The following is a 20,556-nucleotide window of genomic DNA, read 5'->3' on the forward strand; positions in this document are numbered from 1 at the left end:
TTTACTGACTGGATCTTTTGAAATGTAGTCTTTATCAAATCCACAGTAAGACTGAACCTCAGGCATAATTCTTGAGTGATAGTTTCAAATGGAAAGGTCTGAAACCGGTGACTTATGGCAAACCACAGGAAAACTGAACAATTGCTTAGGTATAATTTAAGTATCTATAGCATTTATTTAAATCATGTGACACTGTATACACACACATATACACACACAACCATGCACACATCTCAGTGACCACATAAAAGGCTTCATAATCTGTTTTGACTAAAGTATACTTCTGAACTTGTGTCATGCAGTCTCCCTTGTTCCCTGACATTTTTTCAACCCTTTACTTTGAAAAAATAAATTTACTGTCAATTATATTGCTAATTTAAGGTTTATTGCATGTAAATATTCAAAACAAGACAAAAACAGTCTGATTTGTTTGAAAGAATACACACATAACAGTGTGTAGACATTAACATTTAGCTTTTAGGCAATGCTAGGCCTAATAAAAGGCCTTTAATTCAAAGCCAGTGTTGAGGATGCTGAAAGCTTCTCAGAAGCCACTAAACCAAATTAGTGTTCTGGGCTGTAGCTAGCCTAATTGGATTAAAAAATAATAATAAATGGTGGGAAAAGTATGCAACTATTGCACTCAAGTAAAAGTACAGTTACTTTGGTTAAAACTTCCTTCAATAAAAGTAAAAGTACTGGTCTACAAATCTAATTAAGTAAAAGTAAAAAGTAGGCTATCTTATTTAAAGTTTATTTAAAGTACTGAGGAGATACTGGGGAGCAGTACAGTAAAACATGAGAATAGATCTCCAACCAAGGTTGTTCAGGTGTAGTCCCACCCCTATGATAAAGTAAAATACACAGCAAAATTGACAGTTAATTTCACTCACACGTATAATTAATAACGCAACCATTTTGTAGGAAAAAGAAATACAGAAAATAGGCAATATCCGTGCGACAAATGTTTAAAAATACATGCAATAGGACCTTATTTATTAACCAAAAGGTAAAACATCACAGAAACTACGGGAAAACACATTGTTGATGTGTGATGTTTTCTCATAAAGAGCCCTCTATTAAAACCATTTTCCAGATTTCAGGGTTACCCCTTAATAGTGTTATTAAGTATCATTTAAATTTGCACGTTACAAGTTCCCTGGACAAACGGCCGACAGTAATTTTGTTGTAAAATATAGTAGAAAGTATATCAGCTAATATTGTTCAGGCTCTGCGATAGTCACCTGTGTCTCTGGGTCCTTAAGCTGGATAAAGAAAAATGGCGGCGGCCACGCTGTGTAGGAGGACGGCGGTGTCATTTAGGACATTAAGTGTTACTTCTTCAAAGTCTGTCTTTTCTGCGAATACTCACAGTGTTTTTCTATTGCAGACGGCATCCTATAACCCAAAGCCTCTTAAGTTGAACCTCCGTGAGCCCTATATTCCAGATAAGAACAGTGAGAAGACGCCGGAGTGGCAGAAGACGGCTCGGTATGATAGGAAGCTGTTCGGTCGCTATGGCTCAGCTTCGGGTATCGACCCTGCCTCGCTTTGGCCCAGTCATGACCAGCTAGACAAGATTATTGAAGAGGAAAAAGAATGGCACCCAACATTGGAGGTTATGCTGCAGAACATCGAAGCCAAAGAGAAGCAGGAAACCGAAAAACGACTTGCAAAGTAAGTGACGTTTAAGCTAACATAGCTAACACCAGTGCGTTAATTTTCGGACATTACTTTTACTGATATAAATGGGAAAAGTAAGCGTAGAGTTAATTAAATAGTCCTATTTTTGTCATACGTTATTATTTAGATGCATTTTCCCTAATACAGAAAGTGTTTAAAACGTATTTGTAAACTTCAAACAGCTTTAAGGAGTCCAAAATAGGAGCAACACGAGCAAAGGGTTTATAATTTACAGTGTCCAGTCTGGAACCGGCCCTTAGCAAACCTTGATGCTTATTTCCCAACGATTCAACTGGAAAATGTCTTTACATTTTATTTAAATTAGTACATGTTTGTCCAGAAAACTGCTGTTTCAGTCTTTTTATCCGTAATAGTTTGCATCACTATTTCAGTATATAATAAAAATAAATGCTTACTCATATTTATTCTCACCTTTTATTATCAGTGAGATGTCCGAAAATGCTCATAATTTCGAAGAGCCCAAAGAGAGAGTTTCAAATTGCTGTTTTTGTCCATCCAACATTTATGGCCACAAAAAAGAGGAAGCTCTTAGATCCAAGCATAGATTGAATCTGTAAAGTATTTATTTTTGCTGTTTAAAAAAGAGGAACGGGAGAGGAGAGGTATTTGATCACTCATGTTGCTGTAAAATATTTACCATCTAAACTGACTTAAGTTGAAAGCTAGAGTAATGTTTATATCAATGTTTGTGATTTGATGTGGACTAACATAATGAGTCCATAGGGATCCAAAAGGGAAAAACTTGAAAGAGGTAAAGTCAGGGGAACATCAGAATTACAACTCACCCTGTTTGAAACAAAATGCAAACTGTATTGTTATCTCTGTAATAGTCATTTACACTGACAAGGTATAGCTGGGACTCCTGCACCACTTGAACATAGTCGTTCTAATATTTTTCCACTCTCATTGCAGAGAGAAACTCATCGCAGCCAACATGGCCAAAATGCCAAAGATGATCGCTGACTGGCGGAGGGAAAAACATGAAACCAAGCAAAAGCAAAAGGAGGAGAAGGCTCAACGTACAAAGTTGCTGGCAGAGGCCAGGGAGCGATTTGGCTTCACACTGGACCCCCGCAGCCCCAAGTTCTTGGAAATGGTTGCAGAAATAGAAAAGGAAAATAAGAAGAAGCAAAAGCTACTGAAACGCAGACTTAAAATGGAACAGACAGCAGCTCCTATTGCACCTCCTACTACCTCCTCATAGTCTCAGACTGAACTACGTCAGATGGGAACTTCTGTAGGGACATCAGCTAACAGCAGTAAAAATTTTTGAGATGTTTTGCACTCTTCTGTGGGATATGTCCTCAATGGAGTCTGACTAAATTAAATGCTGAGAATATCTGTAATGACCTGGATTCAAGAAAAACACCATCTATCCCCTCTCAAAAAGAGTTGATGGAGGGTTTCCAATTTATTTGGCAGATATAGTTTTTCTATGACTTATGTAACTTATCCTGAAATAAATGTCCATATAGACTGTATTGTGTATTTTTTTTTTTTTAAATCAATTAATAATGCAGAATAAACTACAAAATGACACTGGTTCTACTAAATGTTTGAAAAAAAAAAAAACCCACATAAATCAAACAGAATTTATTTGTGCAGAAATATTTTTATACATTTGAAAGTACTGAGAAGTGCTAGCAGTGCTCTAGATCTGTATACTAAGTTTTGAAAATATAAACACAAAAGGGTTAGATTGTAATTTAAACAGCAGTTACACTTTATCTATTTAGGATGCTTTACCTGCTCATACATTCCCTCTGCATCCACATGGAATGAAACACATGCTTGACTCCTGGTGCGGAGAATACTGTGCAGTCTGTGGGTCCTAAAGCTTTACTATCCAGTTCACTTTCTAGAGAGTTTCAAATGTTTTATTTTTAGTTTTAAGCCTTTATTTTTGCTTTTTTTTAAACACCACCTACATCTTAACGCAAAACATCCTCATTCCAAGACAGGACAATTTGCATCATTATTTGATAATCACCAAGAACTGATAATACAGTAAAATAATCATTACAATACATTTCACTAAATCATAAAATCTCCTTGATATAGAAAGTGGCTTCAATCAAATGTTGATTAAAATTATGTGTCCTTTAATTTATTATTTCAATAATAAAAACATTTTCCATAGAATAATATAGCTTCATATACACTGACTGTCCTGCTGCTTTCAATGTCAAACTGCCCATCACACTTGAACAAACCTTAAACAGCGATCTGAGAAAGACAGGCACATGGAAATATTCAAAGACTTTTTCCGTTATGTTTTTTTTTTTTTTTTTAACAATATTTATGTAAACTGTAAAAGAAATACCTGAAAAAAGTTTACTTGAACACATTGGTACATTACCCAATACTCACATCTGGAAAATGTGTTGAGGTTAAAAACTGAGTATTGGATTAAAAGAGGCACATCTATGAGGGAAATAAAATGTCCAGTGTGCTGAGCTTAAATAGACAGGAAGTAGCATCCTCCTATGGATTAGTGTCCTCTTCCTCAACATGCTCAGCCTTCAGTTTGGCCAGAGCAGCGTGCACCCTGAACTGCGTACGGGACTCCATTGAGTATTCCTTGTAGTTGTGTCTACGAGTTAAATGAGGAGAAACAGTTATAGTGTGATCAAACAGTCAAAGCAGAAATCAGCATACAAGTTTCTTTATATCAAACAGAAGCAAAAGATCCAAGATCAATATGTGAGATTTTAACACAGTGTTTGCCATCAGCACATTCTACATCAAACAGAACCTTTAAGAAGCCAAATCTTGTAGATGAGTAAAATTTGTATTTCTTAAAGTTTCCCGGTTCTCTCCGGGTTCCTCCCACAATCCAAGATATGCTTCTAAGATGAACAGGCGACTAAAATTGCCATAGGTGGGGACATATAAGCTTGGCTGTCTCTATACGTCACCCCTGTGACTGACTGACAGCCTGCTTCTCACCCAATGATAGCTGGGATTTTCTCAGGCTCCCTGCTAGCCAGAAGGGGCCAATTGATGGTTAGATGGAGGGACGGATGGGGAGCCTTGTAAACATGACAGAGAGTGACCTCTTGTGTTTTGAAGTGGTTCTGCACTGAGCTACAAGAGGGACACAATCCCTTTATTTTATTACTATCTCCAACACAGTGTACCTAAAATAAAAAAAAAGAAAAAACTTGTTGGAATAAAATACTTTTAATAGCACTAAAACATTCAATTATATCATAATTCGAATAAAAATCAAAAATTGATATTCAGATACTCAATGCACATTTTCTGTAGTCTTAAACAATTCTGCAGTTCCCTGTTTGCAAAAGTCATGACTATGTGCTTTCCAAATAAAAGGCATAATACACTTATCATTAAATTCTGAGCTTTAGCAAACAACCCCTTAGCTTAGCTAGCTTAGTCACACAAAATCTGAGTACTAGAACCTGAAAAGCTGTGTTTTGTCTTTAATTTTAAGTAAGAGTTGAAGACTATTGAGTTAAGTTACAACATATTCAATACTGATGTTGGTACTTAGGTCAAGCTGGTTGTTCTAGTCCTTCAACCCTGAGGAAATTTGTCCTGAGATGTGAAAATGTATATGATGCAAAAATGTAATTATGCATCACCAAAAATCTTTTTAATACCTGCCATAGAGAATGGACAGCAATAATTTGAAAAAGCTAAAATAGACAACTGTTGTCAATGCGTTTTATCTTTCAGCCATAAACATCCTCTGGTGACATCTATGCTGGGTAGAATTAGCCATAAGACTGTTCTTATGATCAGTGGGCAGATTTAGGTGGGTGAATTCCTTAACATGAACATTGAGCATGAATACAGCAGTTCCATCACCCAAAATTTGTTGAAATTACAAAAACAGTCCAATATTTAGATGAATACCAATCTCTATTTTTTTCATATTCTTTAGATGCTTATTTTTACATATTTAGCCCCAAGGCATCTAAAGGACAATATCCGAGGGCAATGAGGTCATGTTTGTTGAAGGAATCAAGGAAAAAGAAATTACACAAATCTTTATTTATTTACTTTTTCCATAATCTTGGAGGTTTCTTTAAGAAATAAAACAAACAGTTTTTTAAGCATGTAAAAAATATAGAGAGGAAACAGCTTTAGTAACTTTTTAACATCCATAATTTGACATGAAGCAATACCTTCACATGTATTTTTTTATAGGGGTTTATGAGAGACACATCTCTAATACCATGCTCCAATGTAGAATCTAATTCGCATTTTAGTAAATGTGGCAAGTTTATTGCTTTATAGCCATCAAATGAATATTGCATGGGAAAAATAAAAAAAACAATATACAGCGTTTTCTCTAGAAATGTAGCAAGGTCATAAGGTACAAAAGTTGCAAAAAGTTGTGTTTTATGCAGAAAGCGGATTTAGTACCAGCAACTTTTTAACTGAAGTTGTATGCCTTCTTTTTTGTATAGAATAAACATATAATGACTGAAAATATATTTTTGTCTGTCATTATGCTGGATCTATGTGCTTGTACCTGAATGTATTTATTAACAAAGCTGTAACAGAGAAGAAACTTACTTGGCCTTTTGCAGGAGTTTAATGGCCTCGTCTCTTCTGCCTTGGTCTATGTAAAGTAGGCTAAGCTCCACCAGAGTGTTGGGTACCAGGTAGTGGTCAAACCTGATCTTCTTTTCACTGAGCACACAAAAGAGGAAGGTAATATAACTGTCTCTGTTACACAGTAAAATTTTACACATGTTAAATCAACAGCACACCTTAGAGTGCTATGCACAGTAAATGCAATACGAGCTATGTTTTCATGTGGGTTGGTGACTAGCCTCCGAAATAAAGGTCAGCAAAAACTCAAATGCCTCCTAAAGTCATCAACAGTAAATTTTAATGGGCTCTAAAACCATGAGCAATTCCATTCTTGTCTGCTATGTAAATACTTACCACATGACTTCATGGATAAATTGGATTTTATTTTTACTAATCAAACATTCCATTACTTTGCATGAGGGAGTTAAAACAGTTTTTGAAGTGTAGCTTTCAAATGATATAAATAGGCAAATATTATACGTCAATAATTTTTTAAATTGATTTAAAAAAAAGCAAGAAGAAAAACATGACGATGTCTGTTGGCCCTAATTACTACAAAGACAAAATGTTTGGCTCCCTTTATCAAGACTGGATACAAATATGCTTTCTAAGTTTTTTGATCTAAAGACACCCTTGATTACTCACCTGGAAAGTACCATGTTGAAGCATTCCTCAGCTTCCTGGATATGACCCTGGTTCTTCAAACACAGACCCTTCAGCAGGTGGATCACACAGCGGTCATCCAGTGTATACTCATTTTCTGTGAAAGAGAAGGCATGCGGTTTTACCTTGTCATTATTACTGATTACTTTTAAAATGGTTTGTTGTGGCTTATGATGAGGAGTAAGCTGTATTACCAGGAGACTCCAGCAGGGTGCGCTCTGCTCCCAACAAAGACTGCATCATGCCTTCAGTCAGCTCTGGTCGCTTACTGATCATACTGAAGCCATTCCACATGTACATCATCTCCTGTAAAGAAAAGGCCCATGCCATGAGAGGGCTACTAACATTACGCCTGTAATGTTTGTGTTTTTTTGTGTAGATTTTTACCAGCACAGGCACTGCGAGCCTGGCAGGACTGGGAGCCTTGTAGCGCCTGGCTTTACGGATGGCAAACTTCTCAGTGGGAGGAGATTTCCCAGCTATCTTCTGCTTGAAGATGGGCACTTTTCTAAAGACCATAAAAAAAGATTACATTTAAGAAGTGCTTTCTTTCATATGACCTTTTTTTGGCCACATTAGTGCAGAATAGTAACCTTCCAACCAAACGTTAGCTAACATAGCATATTTACACATCCAACATTTCCAGAGAACAAGCATTGCAGGTTGTCTTTGTCTAGCTTGATGAATTGGAGTCCAGTATGCAACTCATTCCTGTGTTGTCAGAGTAACTGGAAAAGTTTCTGATTGGAAAAAAGTATTTTCAAACATAAGTAATTGGCACATTATGCTCATTTGCCAGTTTGACAGTCCTTAGCCACAGTTAAGGACTGTCAAACTGGCAAATGAGCATAATTTGCCAGTTTGACAGGCCTGAGCCACAGTTAAGATTGTTTTCTGAATTCATGCAACACTAATGTCGCTGTAGAAAATAAGTGACATACATTACTTCTGAAAATAAAATAGGACATCTTTATAATGGCTGTATTTTAGACAGTGAGACATGAAGTTTGTGATTTATTCAAATTTGGAACACAGCTTTCCTAGTCAGATTATGGTAATGCAGAATAACACCTGAAGTAACGCTTCTTTTAAATGCTGCATTGTTTTACAGCTGATTACTAACTTTGTGTTGTGTTGTGTGATTGGGGGTGAGGGGTGTCATAATCTCTTCTTTTGAAAATAAGGCTGATAACAGGTTTTACAGATGTAGTTGTGTGAATGTGTAACTATGACTACCAAATTTATCACTAGTTAATATTTGGACATTAAATCCATTGTTAGTAGGCATGCAAAGATACATCAATTTAACACTGACCCTTTTGACAGACATCAGCCATCAGCAAATTAAGTGGGCATGAATTGATGTCAGTAGAAGATCCTTATCTGTTGTGCCATACAAATTTAATGCTGCTATTAAGCACACTTAACAGCTGATTTAGAAAACAGATTGTTTTGTTTGGCAGAAGAAACCACATGTAGGTCAAACTTTGATCTGTATTGGTGATCAAGACAAAATATAGGTATTAATAATTTTGGTTCTGTGCTTTAAAATACGACTTAATCTGTTGAATGCAAATATGCTCAGGAAAGCTGGAGACTTTATAAAAGGATGTGCTTTGACAAAATTATGCTACTGCTGAGTTTTCCAAACATTAAAATCTTTCAACACTTTTCCCCTATAATTTAGTTTACCCATCCAGAATGATGAATGTGTAGAATTGAAAAAAGAACGACTTTCAAATTGCTGAGGAGGTGGTGCTTCTTTGTTGTAAACTCTAATGTAACATTTTGATGTATGAGCAGAACATTTTCACACCATGACAAACTTTTAATTACACAGGCTAAACTGGACATAGTACCATGCATCTGATTGCCAGCATCGTCAGGAACAAAAGCACTGCATTTCAGATTAATTATTATATAAACAGAGAGTGTGTGTTTACCTAAAGAGCTCTACCTCGTCCTCCCCAAAAGGCCTGGCCTCATCTTTTGGCAGCATGCTGAGGCAAGCAGCTTTCATATAAATATACATTGCCTAATAGATGCAAACACAGAGGCAGAATTAAACCAAGTTTTCTCAAGATACATGACATGATTATTGCAGTGTTTTTATTGTAATATCATCCATGTAATGATTCTGATCTTTTGGCAATATTACAAACTTAGGACTGCATTTATTGGATGCTATTTTATTCATTTTTTCCTTTTAATTCTATTTTTATTATATTCTATTTCTAAACCAGGGCCTGAGTACCTAGTTTCATTCTGTTCATGTGTCACTTGCTGCAGAATGACAGTGAAGCTGTTTGAATTATTGAGGCTTCTTTTATCTATCAATACCTTGGACCAGCGGCTCTCCTGGCTCAGCAGGTCTGCATAGAAGTACGCCATCTTCCATGCTCGTTTGTAGGTGAAACACCACATCAGCTCCCAGTAGCACATGTGGTGGAACTGCTTCCATGCTTGCTGTGCTTTGCAGCCTTCTTCAAACAGTGCCACAGCCTGATGGGAGAGTGAAGATACAACTCATAAGGAAACCATAAAAAAGGCTGCATTTGATAGATTTTGACACTAAATATTAACATTCTGCACTCGTTATCTGCTGGTAAAGCAAATATAGTAATAAAAGTATTTTGTCCTTAACAGTCACTTCCAAGAAAGTAAGCAATCATATTAAATTATGAAAATTGTGTGCAAACAAAATGTACACATAAAAAACTTCTACAAATCTTTCAACCCACTTCACTGATGCAACAAAACAAACATACCTCATCAATGTTTCCCTTTATCGCTTCAATTCTGCCCGCAAAGAAAAGAAAGATTGCTCCCTGGGTAAAAGAGAAAATTGATATTTTATATAACTGAATATCAACCTCCAGTGTTGCTCAATATTCTACTGTTTGTAAAAATACACAGCGTTAAATTCTCATCCATCTTCAAGCAGTCCTGAAGCACAGAAATAACTCTTGGAAGTGTTTAACTAAGACACTTCCATTTTGTTGGGTACACATTGAATCAGAAGCTTGAGTTTGCTCTCTGGGATGGGCTGGCGTGTGAGTAAAAGGTGGAGTGGAGATGGGGATTGTGAATGTTATAGAACGGAGTCAAGGTAAGTTGTACGACTGACGGTGTGAAGGCGTGGAGGCGCCTGTCCAATGAAAGCTAGATAATAGATTCAGTGTGTGTGAGAGGTTGGTTCAAGTGAAGGAGAGTGAGAAAAAATAATAATAACAAGGATAGGAATTATTCTAATTCAGACAATGCACAATAAAAAGAATGATAATACATCTGGAGGGGGCATTTGTAGGAAGGAACTGACAAACGATAAGACTCTTACAGCATATATCTATAATAACAGATAAAAGAATTACATGTAATGCAATCATAAAGAACTTCACATAATACATTTATTGACCAGAGTATGACTTCACCAGCTCTAAATGATCATTCAGGTGTACTTTAGACCTTTCACAATTACAATCAAACTTCGCATCTTTTTACTATAAAACTTGGGATTGTGATGGTAGAGGAAACAATCCCTCAGTTTTTAAGTACAACAGTGTTTACACAAATGACCTTAAGCCCTGTGATAATCCCTTACTGTGCCAGAAAATGAGTTGGAACAGAGAGTAGTCCCCAGACGTCTTTGTTTGTGTTGTAAGGATCATCATCTCCATGTCTCCCTAAACTGTCAGAAATGATGACCAAGACATCAAAGCTAAGATCTCTGTTTAATGCAGAGGAAGCTGTAACTGTTGAAGCTGCAAACGTGTGTCTTTTCCTTTTACCATATACAACTGAAAGCCATTTGAACTAAAGACTTAGACTTGTTAGAGGCTGTCCATTAGACATCCATGTGTCCCTGTGAAACATTTTATTGATAAGCTGGCTGATGAACCACTATAGCTGCTGAGTTAACCACAAACATATTAAGGTACTATGCATGCTAGCTCACATTACTCATCAAAAATAGTTATTTCTTAACAAATGAGATGGTATCTTTAGAGTTGTAACCTTTCTCCCTTTTTGTAAACGGAGATGACCTTGCAGGCTAAAGTGCTTTTCCAGTCATCTGACTACTCAAAGCACTTTCACACCGCAGGTCACATCTGCCCATTCACACACTGATGGCAGAGGCGGAAGAAGTGGTCATCAGTATTTTCTTTCCATTCGTCTGTATCCAAACCCACTTCACCAATGTAGTAAATTAAGTGTCTTGCTGAAAGACACTTTGACATGTGACTACAGGAGCTTGGGATTGAAACCACAACCTTCCTTCAGTTGGCTCTACCTTCTGTGCTGCAGTCGGCACTTTATCCTCTCCCTGAGTTTCTTAGTCTATTCACTTAGAGGGAAAAACTCAAGGTGAACACAATTCTTGCACCTCATTGTCAGCCAAGCAATTACTAAAATCATACATTACAGACCACAAATAGTCATTAAATTTTAGGGCTTAAGTGTAATTGTACTAACCTTCTCCCAGACCTATCTCAGCAGCATAGTATGGAAAACTCTAGCATCACAGCTTTCTCCTCTTTTTGTCAGAGCAGCCAACACTGTTTTCTCACCAGATAAACATATATTTAAAGGGACCTTTGACTGATGAATTACAGTTGAGTCAGAAATAAAACTGTTAAGATACATGTTACTTTACTTTATATTTGTTCATTTAAGGATTTGTTGGAAAATCAGAGACAGTATATTCTTAGGAGACAAAAAGTGTAACGTAATTTATACCATTGGTGAAACTTGTCAAATTCATCTGTTGTGTTAAAGCATCTTTGAAAGAATTTTCCTGTGCTTGTATCCATTTTCCATGGCAGTTTATTTTCAGGATTGAAAAGGCCTTATTCAAAAAGTAACTAAATAAAAGAAGAGCAATAAAAGTCATACCAATTACAACATTTAACAAAATGCCAGCACATTTTTGAAAGAAACAAAAGAAATACTAGCTAACTATTTGCCTTGTGACTGACAGAAAGTACCCTTAAAAAAGTTCCCAAACTTTGCCTTACCAAGGACCCCTACATGGCTTAAGGCACTGGCAGGAACCCCATCTTTCTAAATCCTTAAATCCTTCATGCACTAGATCTGCTTTGTAGATGAGATTACACGGCAAATATCAGAAACTAAAGACAACTCTTTATACGGTTACTTGTGTGTTTTTTTTTTACTAATAATCCTGTTACTCCTTATTGCATTGATTATCTTAATTTGTGGAAAAAAACAAACAAACAAACAGATAGTTACTTGTCATAAAGTTAAAAAGAAAATTATGGAAATTTTCTTTGTGAATAATTACTAATTTTTGAGCTGGCACCAATATTCAGGAATATTGTTGACTTGAACAGACCTTATCCTGTTAAACATCTTTATTTGTGTTAATATAATGTCTTTGAAGGTCTGTCTGTACAATATTCAACAGTAACATATGCATTGTACAATTTCTCTGTATTAATTACTTCGTTTCACATGTCACATCGCAGCCATTCTTTCTTCTTGTCTTTTCTAGCATCTACTAGATTCTAGTTGGCTTGAATGTGCTGTGTGTTATCTTTTTCAACCAAATGACTGGTGTAGCATAGAAGAACATAGATTTTAATATGAAGGGGGTAAATAACACCTAAAATACATGAATCAAAATGTTTTTTAATAAATAACAATGATAGTTTATTCTCATGTTTGTGTCATTTTCTCTTTTCTCTCTTCAAGAGTCTGTAATCCCCCTTGGCAACCACCAGAATGTCAGGACCCCACCTTGAGAAACACAATCCTAGAATGGTCCTGACATTTCAGAATCCAAGGCTATTTATAAGAAAAAGGGTGAGCATGGTTAAGTCACTTTGCTTTTGGGCAACAGCAAAAACATGGTCTGTTAAAGATGACCAAAATTACAGTACAAAATATCTGATTTGATTACAAATAAAGAGACTTGACAATTAAAAAAAAAACTGCTTGAATAAATAAAAAAATAATAAAAAAGGAATTTAAAAATGCTTAGGTTCAAGGCTGGAAGTGTGTTTTTGTGTTATATAGGTTCACTGAAAAAATACTGTTCACCTTTAGACATCTTGAATGCATGTACTTGTGGAATCAGTTGTCAAGGCCAAATTTGCAGCATATGCCACACATCAGTTAACAGCATTGACCAAATAGATTTTATGTTTAAAGAGAAATTTCCTCAATTTTCATAGTAATTGCTTCATTCTACAAAAACACTCACTCGTGGGTAGCGGAGTCGGAAAGGCACTAACAGGCTTTCAGCTTCAGCCACCTCTCCCTCACCTGTCCCTGAGGTGATAGAACAGCAGAATTCTACGATAAATACTTAACAATATGAATCATCAAATGCAAATTTTGAGATGATATAAATATTTCACTACCTAGTATGAATGTGAGAAAGGTGTAGTAGCAGAGCAGCAGCAGTGCACACAGCATGGATCGCAAATTCATTCCCGTTGCTCCATCACGCAGCAGGGACAGACCATATTCCTACAAACACATGCAAAAATCATCCTCATGAATGTTGGTTAGTTAATTGTGTGTTAAAAAATAAGTTTATATATCACACCTTGTCTCCAGAGAAGCCTGCAAACTCCAAAAGTTTGAGTATCCGTGGGGGAAATAGAGATAGCGTCTGTAAATAAAGATGACCTTTTGAACTTTGTGGCACAAACAACATTATCTCAGCTGATGGTATTTCAAGTTATTTATGAGACGTACCAGATTAAACGCGCCTATTCCAAATGATATTCCCCCCTCCAGGTGAAGGTGGCTGGGTCCTTTGAGAAAGCTTTGGGATTTTATGAAGGAATGCAGTTCTCTGTGTTATAAATAAAAAGAATATGCCAGTTTCTTTATAAAATACGGCATAACACTGTATGCAATAGGAATATTTAAAAGGTATTCCGGCAGTTACTCATTTCCATTTCCATTCAATTATCCATTTTTTATATTTTGTTTTTCTTTTAATACTTACTTGTAAATAAGGTAACTGTTTCGTACTTTGATCCCTCCTTTAATGAAACTCACCATGTTCTCATCCTGAAAAATAGATATTTCTAGATAAATAAGAGAGATACTAAAATACTAGATACGGTTTCATTTTATACTGTCTTTAAAACCTTAGTAATCTGAAAACCTCTGTGTGCTTTGAAGTACTAAATACAAAAATAAAGGACAAAAGTTGTTTCTGAGTAAAAACAAAACACACTAGTCCACTACACCTGCAAGAAGGTGAGAGCGGCTCTTTGGAGTTGGCACTCTGCATAACACACTTCTGCATGAAGCTGCTCTGAAAAACAAATACACACAGATTCAGTCTTAACATCTCCAATCATAGTCTGCAAGCAATAACACATTCATTCAATATCAGACATTTGTGTTGATAAATGGTTGATCTGAAGCGTTCTCATTTTGTTGTCTTCTGGAATAGATATCATTTAATTATTTAAAAAGGAAATATTTCTGTATCTTGACATGATGCCAGGTGTTCCACCTGGATTAGTTTAGGGATCATTCATCTTCCATTACCCTTTCTCTAGCTTATCCATTACAAGTTATAAATGTTGTAAGACAGATCAGTTGCGAAGCTCAAAAGATGTCCACATTGGAGAGTTGATAATCAGGTAAGTCAAATACCTCATTCACTGTGGGATGTATTGACTTGCAGTTAGTGTCCAAATGTACATGTGCTTCTCAAAAAGTAAAAAGACGTGAAAATTATGTGAATTACTTCAAAAGGTTAAACTTCCATTAATTCAAGATCTATCTCATGCAAATTAAAACATTTCAAGACTTCATTTGTTTTAATCTTGATGATTACGACTTACAGCTTACAAAATAAAAAAAATACACAATGGCAAAATATTAGAATATTGTGGAAAAGTCCAATTTACAAAGGCTTCCTGAGCCTTTTTTCTCTCACTCTGGTTCAGTACACAACTACTATAATGGGGAAGTCCGCTGACCTGACTACTGTCTAGAAGACCATCAATGACCTCCACAAGGAGGGAAAGTCACATAAGGTAATTTCTGAAAGGGCAGGCTGTTATCGGAGTGCTGTATCAAAACATATTATGGAAAGTTGACTGGAAGGAAAAGGTGTGGTAAGAAAAGGTGCACAAGCAACAGGGACGAGTGCAGCCTTCAAAGGATTGTCAAACAAAGAAATTCAAGAACTTAGGGAGAGCTGACTGAGGCTGGAGTCAGTGTATAAAAAGCCATCACATACAGATAGGTTAAGGAAATGGGCCACAAGTGTTCCTAGTGTTGAATCACTCCTGGATCAAAGGCCACATCATACACCTCTCACCTGGGCCTAAGGAGAAAAAGTAATGGACCACTGCATAGTGGTCCAAAGCCCTGTTTTCAGATGAACGTAAATTTTGAATTACATTTGGAAATCACAGTCTCAGAGTCTGGAGGAAGATCAGAGAGGCAGAGAATCCAAGGTGCTTGGAAACTCATGTGAAATTCCACAGTCAGTGTGGAATTTGGGGTGCCATGCCATCTGCTGGTGTTGGCCCACTCTGCTTTATCAAGTCCAGAGTCAACACTGTCAGCCATCTACCAAGAGATTTTAGAGCATTTCATGCTTCCATCTCCAATTTTATGGAGATACTGATTTCCTTTTCCAGCAGGACTTGGCACCTGCCCGGAAACTGGTTTGCTGACCATGTATAATGTGCTAGAATGACCAGCCAACTGGCCTGGCCTGAACCCCATAGAAAATCTCTGGGTAAATGTCAAAAGGAAGATGAGAGACACCAGACTCAACAATACAGATGAGCTAAAGGCTGCTATCAAAGCAACTTCATAATACCTCAGCAGTGCCACAGACTGATGGGCTCATGACACATCGCATAGATGCAGTAAAAATACCAATTACTGAGTGCATAAATGAGCATAATTTTCAAGAGGGAAAAATTTCTGTATTATAAATCCTTTTTGGACTGGTGTTTTGTGAATTTCTTGAGATAGTGAATTTGTGATTTGTTTGAGCTATGAGCCATAATCATCAATATTTAAATAAAAAAAAATCCTGAAATGATTCACCCTGTATGAGGGGAATACAGAATATACAGTTGCAAGAAGAAGTATGTGAAACCTTTGGGATTTCTTGGATTTCTGCATAAATTGGTCATAAAACATGTTCTGATCTTCATCTAAGTCACAACAACAGACAAACACAGTCTGCTTAAACTAATACTGAACAAAAAATGATATGTTTTCATGTTTTTATTGAACAAAACATGTAAACATTCACAGTGTAGGGTGGAAAAAGTATGTGAACCTTTGGATTTAATAACTGGTTGACCCTCCTTTGGCAGCAATAACCTCAACCAAACGTTTTCTGTAGTTGCAGATCAGACCTGCACAACAGTCAGGAGGAATTTTGGACCATTCCTCTTTACAAAACTGTTTCAGTTCAGCAATATTCTTGGGATGTCTGGTGTTAATCGCTCTCTTGAGGTCATGCCACAGCATCTCAATCGGGTTGAGGTCAGGACTGTGACTGGGCCACTCCAGACGGCGTATTTTCTTCTGTTGAAGCCATTCTGTTTTTGATTTACTTCTATGCTTTGTGTCATTGTCCTGTTGCATCACCCATCCTCTGTTGAGCTTCAGTTGGCAGACAGATGGTCTTAAGTTTTCCTGCAAAATGTCTTGATAAACATGGGAATTCATTTTTCTGTCAATGACAGCAATCCGTCCAGGCCCTGAGGCAGCAAAGCAGCCCCAAACCATGATGGCCCCTTCACCATATTTGGGCCCTCCACCAAATTTCACAGTTGGGATGAGGTTTTGATGTTGGTATGTTGCTCTTTTGCGAACTTCAAACATACAGCATTGTTTTTTTTGGATATCAGTGGCTTCCTCCATGGTGTCCTCCCATGAACTTCATTCTTCTTTAATGTTTTACTTATTGTAGATTTGTCAATACAAATGTTGGCATGTGCCAGAGACTTCTGTCAGCCTTTAGCTGACACCCTAGGATTCTTCTTCACCTCATTGAGCATTCTGCGCTGTGCTCTTGCAGTCATCTTAACAGGACGACCACGCCTAGGGAGAGTAGCAACAGTGCTGAACTTTCTCCATTTGTAGACAGTCTGTCTTACCACAGACACCTGAACATCAAGGTTCTTAGAGATACTTTTGTAACCCTTTCCAGCTTCATGCAAGTCAACAATTCTTGATCGTAGGTCTTCTGAGAGCTCTTTTGTGCCAGGGATGGTTCACATTAGGCAATGCTTCTTGAGAACAGCAAATTCAAAACTGGTGTGTGTTTTTATAGGGCAGGGCAGCTTAAACCAACACATCCAATCTCATCACATTGATTGGGCTTCCAGGTTGGCTGACTCCTGGCTCTTAGCTCTTGGAGAAGTCATTAGCCTAGGGGTTCACTTACTTTTTCCACCCTGCACTGTGAATGTTTACATGTTTTGTTCAATAACAACATGAAAACATATCATTTTTTGTGTGGTATTAGTTTAAGCAGAATGTGTTTGTCTATTATTGTGACTTAGATGAAGATCAGAGCACATTTTATGACCAATTTATGCAGAAATCCAAGAAATCCTAAAGGGTTCACATACTTTTTCTTGCAACTGTATAGAAGTTTCATTTTTTGAATTAAATCATGGGAAGAAATAAACTTTTTCATGATGTTCTATGTTTTAGATGCACCTGTATGTTCAGTGTAAGCGATTGTAATTCTGTGGCCATTATCACTACATATGATTCCAACTTGTCTTCCTGCTGGTTAAATGATTTATGTACTGCATCTTTTTAGTCTTCTGGCCAAACATGAGTAATATGCTGATTGTGGTTAGTTATTATTGATCTCATGTCCAAGTTTTAGCATTGTCCGTGTGTACTTGTTAGCATTCTGATGCTGTCATTCATCTATTTAATAAAAAAATACTCTGCTTGTCTGTTTCACAAGACAGTTGCACAGGATATCAATGAGTCCAACTGCTGTACCAAACTTTTGCCAGTAAATGTGTTTTTGCAAGTTGGACAGTGTGCAAAGTTTGCTTAAGATTTGGTTATTGTTTTGTTTAACAGTACTGATGCACTCATCTTTTCAGTTACTTGAGGGTTAAAGTTGCTATCAAACTCTGTGTACTTCACCTTTGACCAAATCAACATCAATCATATGTGCTTTTCCCCTTAAAAATTAGAAAACTACAATGAAAATTCCCCATTGTTCTGCTTTCACTGTTGGATTGATTTGGGCAGATTTATAATGAAGTAAGACTTCAAAGTCTTTTACCTTCAGTGAGGGTTTCCCCTACTAACTTGTTTGCCAAACCTTGGGATTTCCTTCGAAACCTGGAAAAAATAAGAAACTCTATTCCATAATATACCAGACATTGAGCAGCTGATGGCTCCTTGAATGATTAAAAAACAGAAATAGAACTGCCAAAGCAGCCACTTTAATGGCTCCCCACATGCAAACACAGTCAAATTGGTCATTTTGTCAGAAACAGGCCATGTAAATGCATTCAGGCTTATTTGCCTATTATGGTTCACAGACTGTTAAAAGAAAAGTTAGCAGCACCTTAGAAAACAGAGTAAGGTTTTTCGTCTGACCTTTGGCAGACTTCCTGGGCATTCTTCATGGTATTTCCTGCACTGCTGATGTCATCATGTTGGAAAGTCATCATCGCTTGCATTTCAAGTACTGTGGCGTAGATGAGAGCATGGTACATACTCTCATTTACTCTGCATAAGGAGCAAGGAGTCCGGATCAACATTATACACATCATACGATGAGCAAACATAGGTCATGGCAAGAGCAGAGCTTCTGTATGAACTAAGTATTTTCCTGTTGAGAAGAGATAAAGAATAAATATCTCAGCCTCTCTATTCTTCCTGTCTTATCTATCATCTGTGCGTGTCTTGTGCACAGTGTTTGTTTTGTAGGTCACCATTTCTGTCGGCTGTTGAATCAGTCAGACCTTGGGCGTCAGCTTCAGCAAACACCTCATATCCTGGAGAACTAAAGCCTACTAGTGCCACCCTGGTGCCTCAGCTGACAGCAGCAAACTACTTCACAGTTCAAACCAAAGATGTTTCTTGACACTGTCTGTGGCCAAATACTGCTGACATCATACCAAAACCACGAATGTGCTAAAATGAAGTCTACAGTACACTAAAACTGTCCCTCAGACAGTAAAAGCCTGTTGATACTCTAGTGACTCGGGAATATTCTGTTACCTTGGCCGCAGCCTCTCTAGGCTCTCACTGAAGTGGTTGTTAAGGAAGAGATCCAAGGCCTCCATACACTCATCCAGACACTCTTTTAGGGTCATCTGTGATGAGCTGTCACACAAATACAAACATGGATAAACCGTGTACACAGAATGCACAATTGTGCTGAGAGTAGAGAGGAATGCACAGTGCACACTGATAAACACAAAGGATACATGCATTAAGTAACAAAACAACAACAAACGATTTGACAATAAAGGGTGTTTCTATGCATGCATTTACAATGTGATTGCTGAAGCACGCGTGTTTGCCCTCAGTTTCATATCAAAATTCTCATGTTACTATTAAAACCCCTCTGATGGAAAGTTGTACAACTGATTACTTAACTAATTTCATTATGGGCACATGTAAGCTGTAAATATAATACCTAATACTGCCCTTCTTATCAGTTAAATGCAACACCTGTGGAACATCTTTGCCTTAAATAATAGAAACAGGACTGTTGGCATTGTGCAGATAGCATGACCTGTCAGTGTAGGCAATATTACAGAACTGTTCATCTTGTCACTGATGATTTTGCTGCTTCAATAGCTTTAAAAGAGACTCCAGTACAAATTTGCGTCCGTTTCAAGACCAGTTAAAAAACCTTACAACAACTTTAACTCAGAACAATGCCATCTTGTGAACAGCGGTGGGAGGCAACGAGGAAATGAATTTACCATTATTTCAGTTTCTTGTGCAGGGGCTCAATGTCGTCAAGTAAAAACTGGCAAGAAACTTTCTGTTCCGACCATACATCAAAGATTTCGTAAAACAGTGTCGTTAATTTCCAGTAGCCGCTACTCACTTTTGCTCAGCATTTGCGTCCTTCCCATTGGACATGTTTTCCCTCCGGGTGGCGTGCCCCCTAAAACACCTGTTAGTACCTCAGCGGGTGTTTCAGACAGTCTAGATGCATTCACCACCGCAAGACCAGGCGTTTACACGAGACCAGCTGCATACAAATAATAATAATAATAATAATAATCAACCAACTGCGGCTTCCCACGGTAGTTACGTTGAGTCAAAGTGCTACAGAGTAAAGGCATGTGTTGACTGTGTGTATCCAACAGATTGTGAGAACGCAGCAAACTCCTCCTACGTGACATCACTGCCACGCATACATTAAACAGCGTGAATCACAGGAGCTGCGCGTGCTGCCACCAATTCCGTGCTCATCTGGGCAAGTGACACTATCAAGATTGATGGATAATCCTAAACAAATATTATTCTAAAGAAGATAAATCAACATAAAGTGCCTTCTTAACTCAAACTGAGTTTGAATTTAAAGGAACACAGCGATTTTGTGCCAACAGATTGCTGAGTTAAAACCTGGAGGATGATAACATTAAAAGAAAACAGAAT

General features: G+C 37.3%; 2 protein-coding genes across 3 annotated transcripts; one reads left to right on the top strand and one right to left on the bottom strand.

The window, feature by feature from the left end:
• The first annotated feature begins 1,256 nt into the window (after positions 1 to 1,256).
• On the top strand, positions 1,257 to 3,185 carry gadd45gip1 (growth arrest and DNA-damage-inducible, gamma interacting protein 1). The gene is made up of 2 exons (XM_041777874.1): positions 1,257 to 1,677; positions 2,617 to 3,185. The coding sequence occupies exons 1-2, from the start codon at positions 1,280 to 1,282 to the stop codon at positions 2,906 to 2,908; spliced, it is 690 nt and encodes a 229-aa protein (XP_041633808.1). The 5' UTR covers positions 1,257 to 1,279; the 3' UTR covers positions 2,909 to 3,185.
• Positions 3,186 to 3,789: 604 nt separating this feature from the next.
• zgc:158403 (tetratricopeptide repeat protein 39A) lies at positions 3,790 to 20,261 on the bottom strand. Of its 2 annotated transcripts, none has more exons than XM_041777872.1 (18): positions 20,000 to 20,261; positions 19,159 to 19,263; positions 18,532 to 18,663; positions 18,212 to 18,270; positions 14,160 to 14,227; positions 13,913 to 13,977; positions 13,657 to 13,756; positions 13,505 to 13,570; positions 13,317 to 13,425; positions 13,157 to 13,224; positions 9,702 to 9,761; positions 9,274 to 9,435; positions 8,877 to 8,968; positions 7,321 to 7,441; positions 7,128 to 7,239; positions 6,916 to 7,030; positions 6,250 to 6,366; positions 3,790 to 4,297 (listed from the first exon to the last, which is right to left on the bottom strand). In XM_041777872.1, the coding sequence occupies exons 1-18, from the start codon at positions 20,032 to 20,034 to the stop codon at positions 4,189 to 4,191; spliced, it is 1,695 nt and encodes a 564-aa protein (XP_041633806.1). In that variant the 5' UTR covers positions 20,035 to 20,261; the 3' UTR covers positions 3,790 to 4,188. The 2 variants fall into 2 exon arrangements, with proteins under 2 accessions (XP_041633806.1, XP_041633807.1); XM_041777873.1 differs by having other exon boundaries at positions 19,872 to 20,003.
• Positions 20,262 to 20,556: the final 295 nt, after the last annotated feature.

The sequence above is a fragment of the Cheilinus undulatus genome, linkage group 21 (assembly GCF_018320785.1).
Source record: "Cheilinus undulatus linkage group 21, ASM1832078v1, whole genome shotgun sequence".
NCBI classification, from domain to species: domain Eukaryota; kingdom Metazoa; phylum Chordata; class Actinopteri; order Labriformes; family Labridae; genus Cheilinus; species Cheilinus undulatus.

What these genes read in the sequence shown, in the direction of transcription:
- zgc:158403 (XM_041777872.1), bottom strand. Translation starts at nt 20,034, where the DNA reads ATGTCCAATGGGAAGGACGCAAATGCTGAGCAAAA. An exon ending in CCGCTCTCACCTTCTTGCAG is followed by an intron (nt 13,978 to 14,159) that starts GTGTAGTGGACT and finishes TCTATTTTTCAG; the next exon opens with GATGAGAACATGGTGAGTTT. An exon ending in AACAGTTACCTTATTTACAA is followed by an intron (nt 13,757 to 13,912) that starts GTAAGTATTAAA and finishes TTTATAACACAG; the next exon opens with AGAACTGCATTCCTTCATAA.
- gadd45gip1 (XM_041777874.1), top strand. Translation starts at nt 1,280, where the DNA reads ATGGCGGCGGCCACGCTGTGTAGGAGGACGGCGGTGTCATTTAGGACA. An exon ending in ACCGAAAAACGACTTGCAAA is followed by an intron (nt 1,678 to 2,616) that starts GTAAGTGACGTT and finishes CTCTCATTGCAG; the next exon opens with AGAGAAACTCATCGCAGCCA.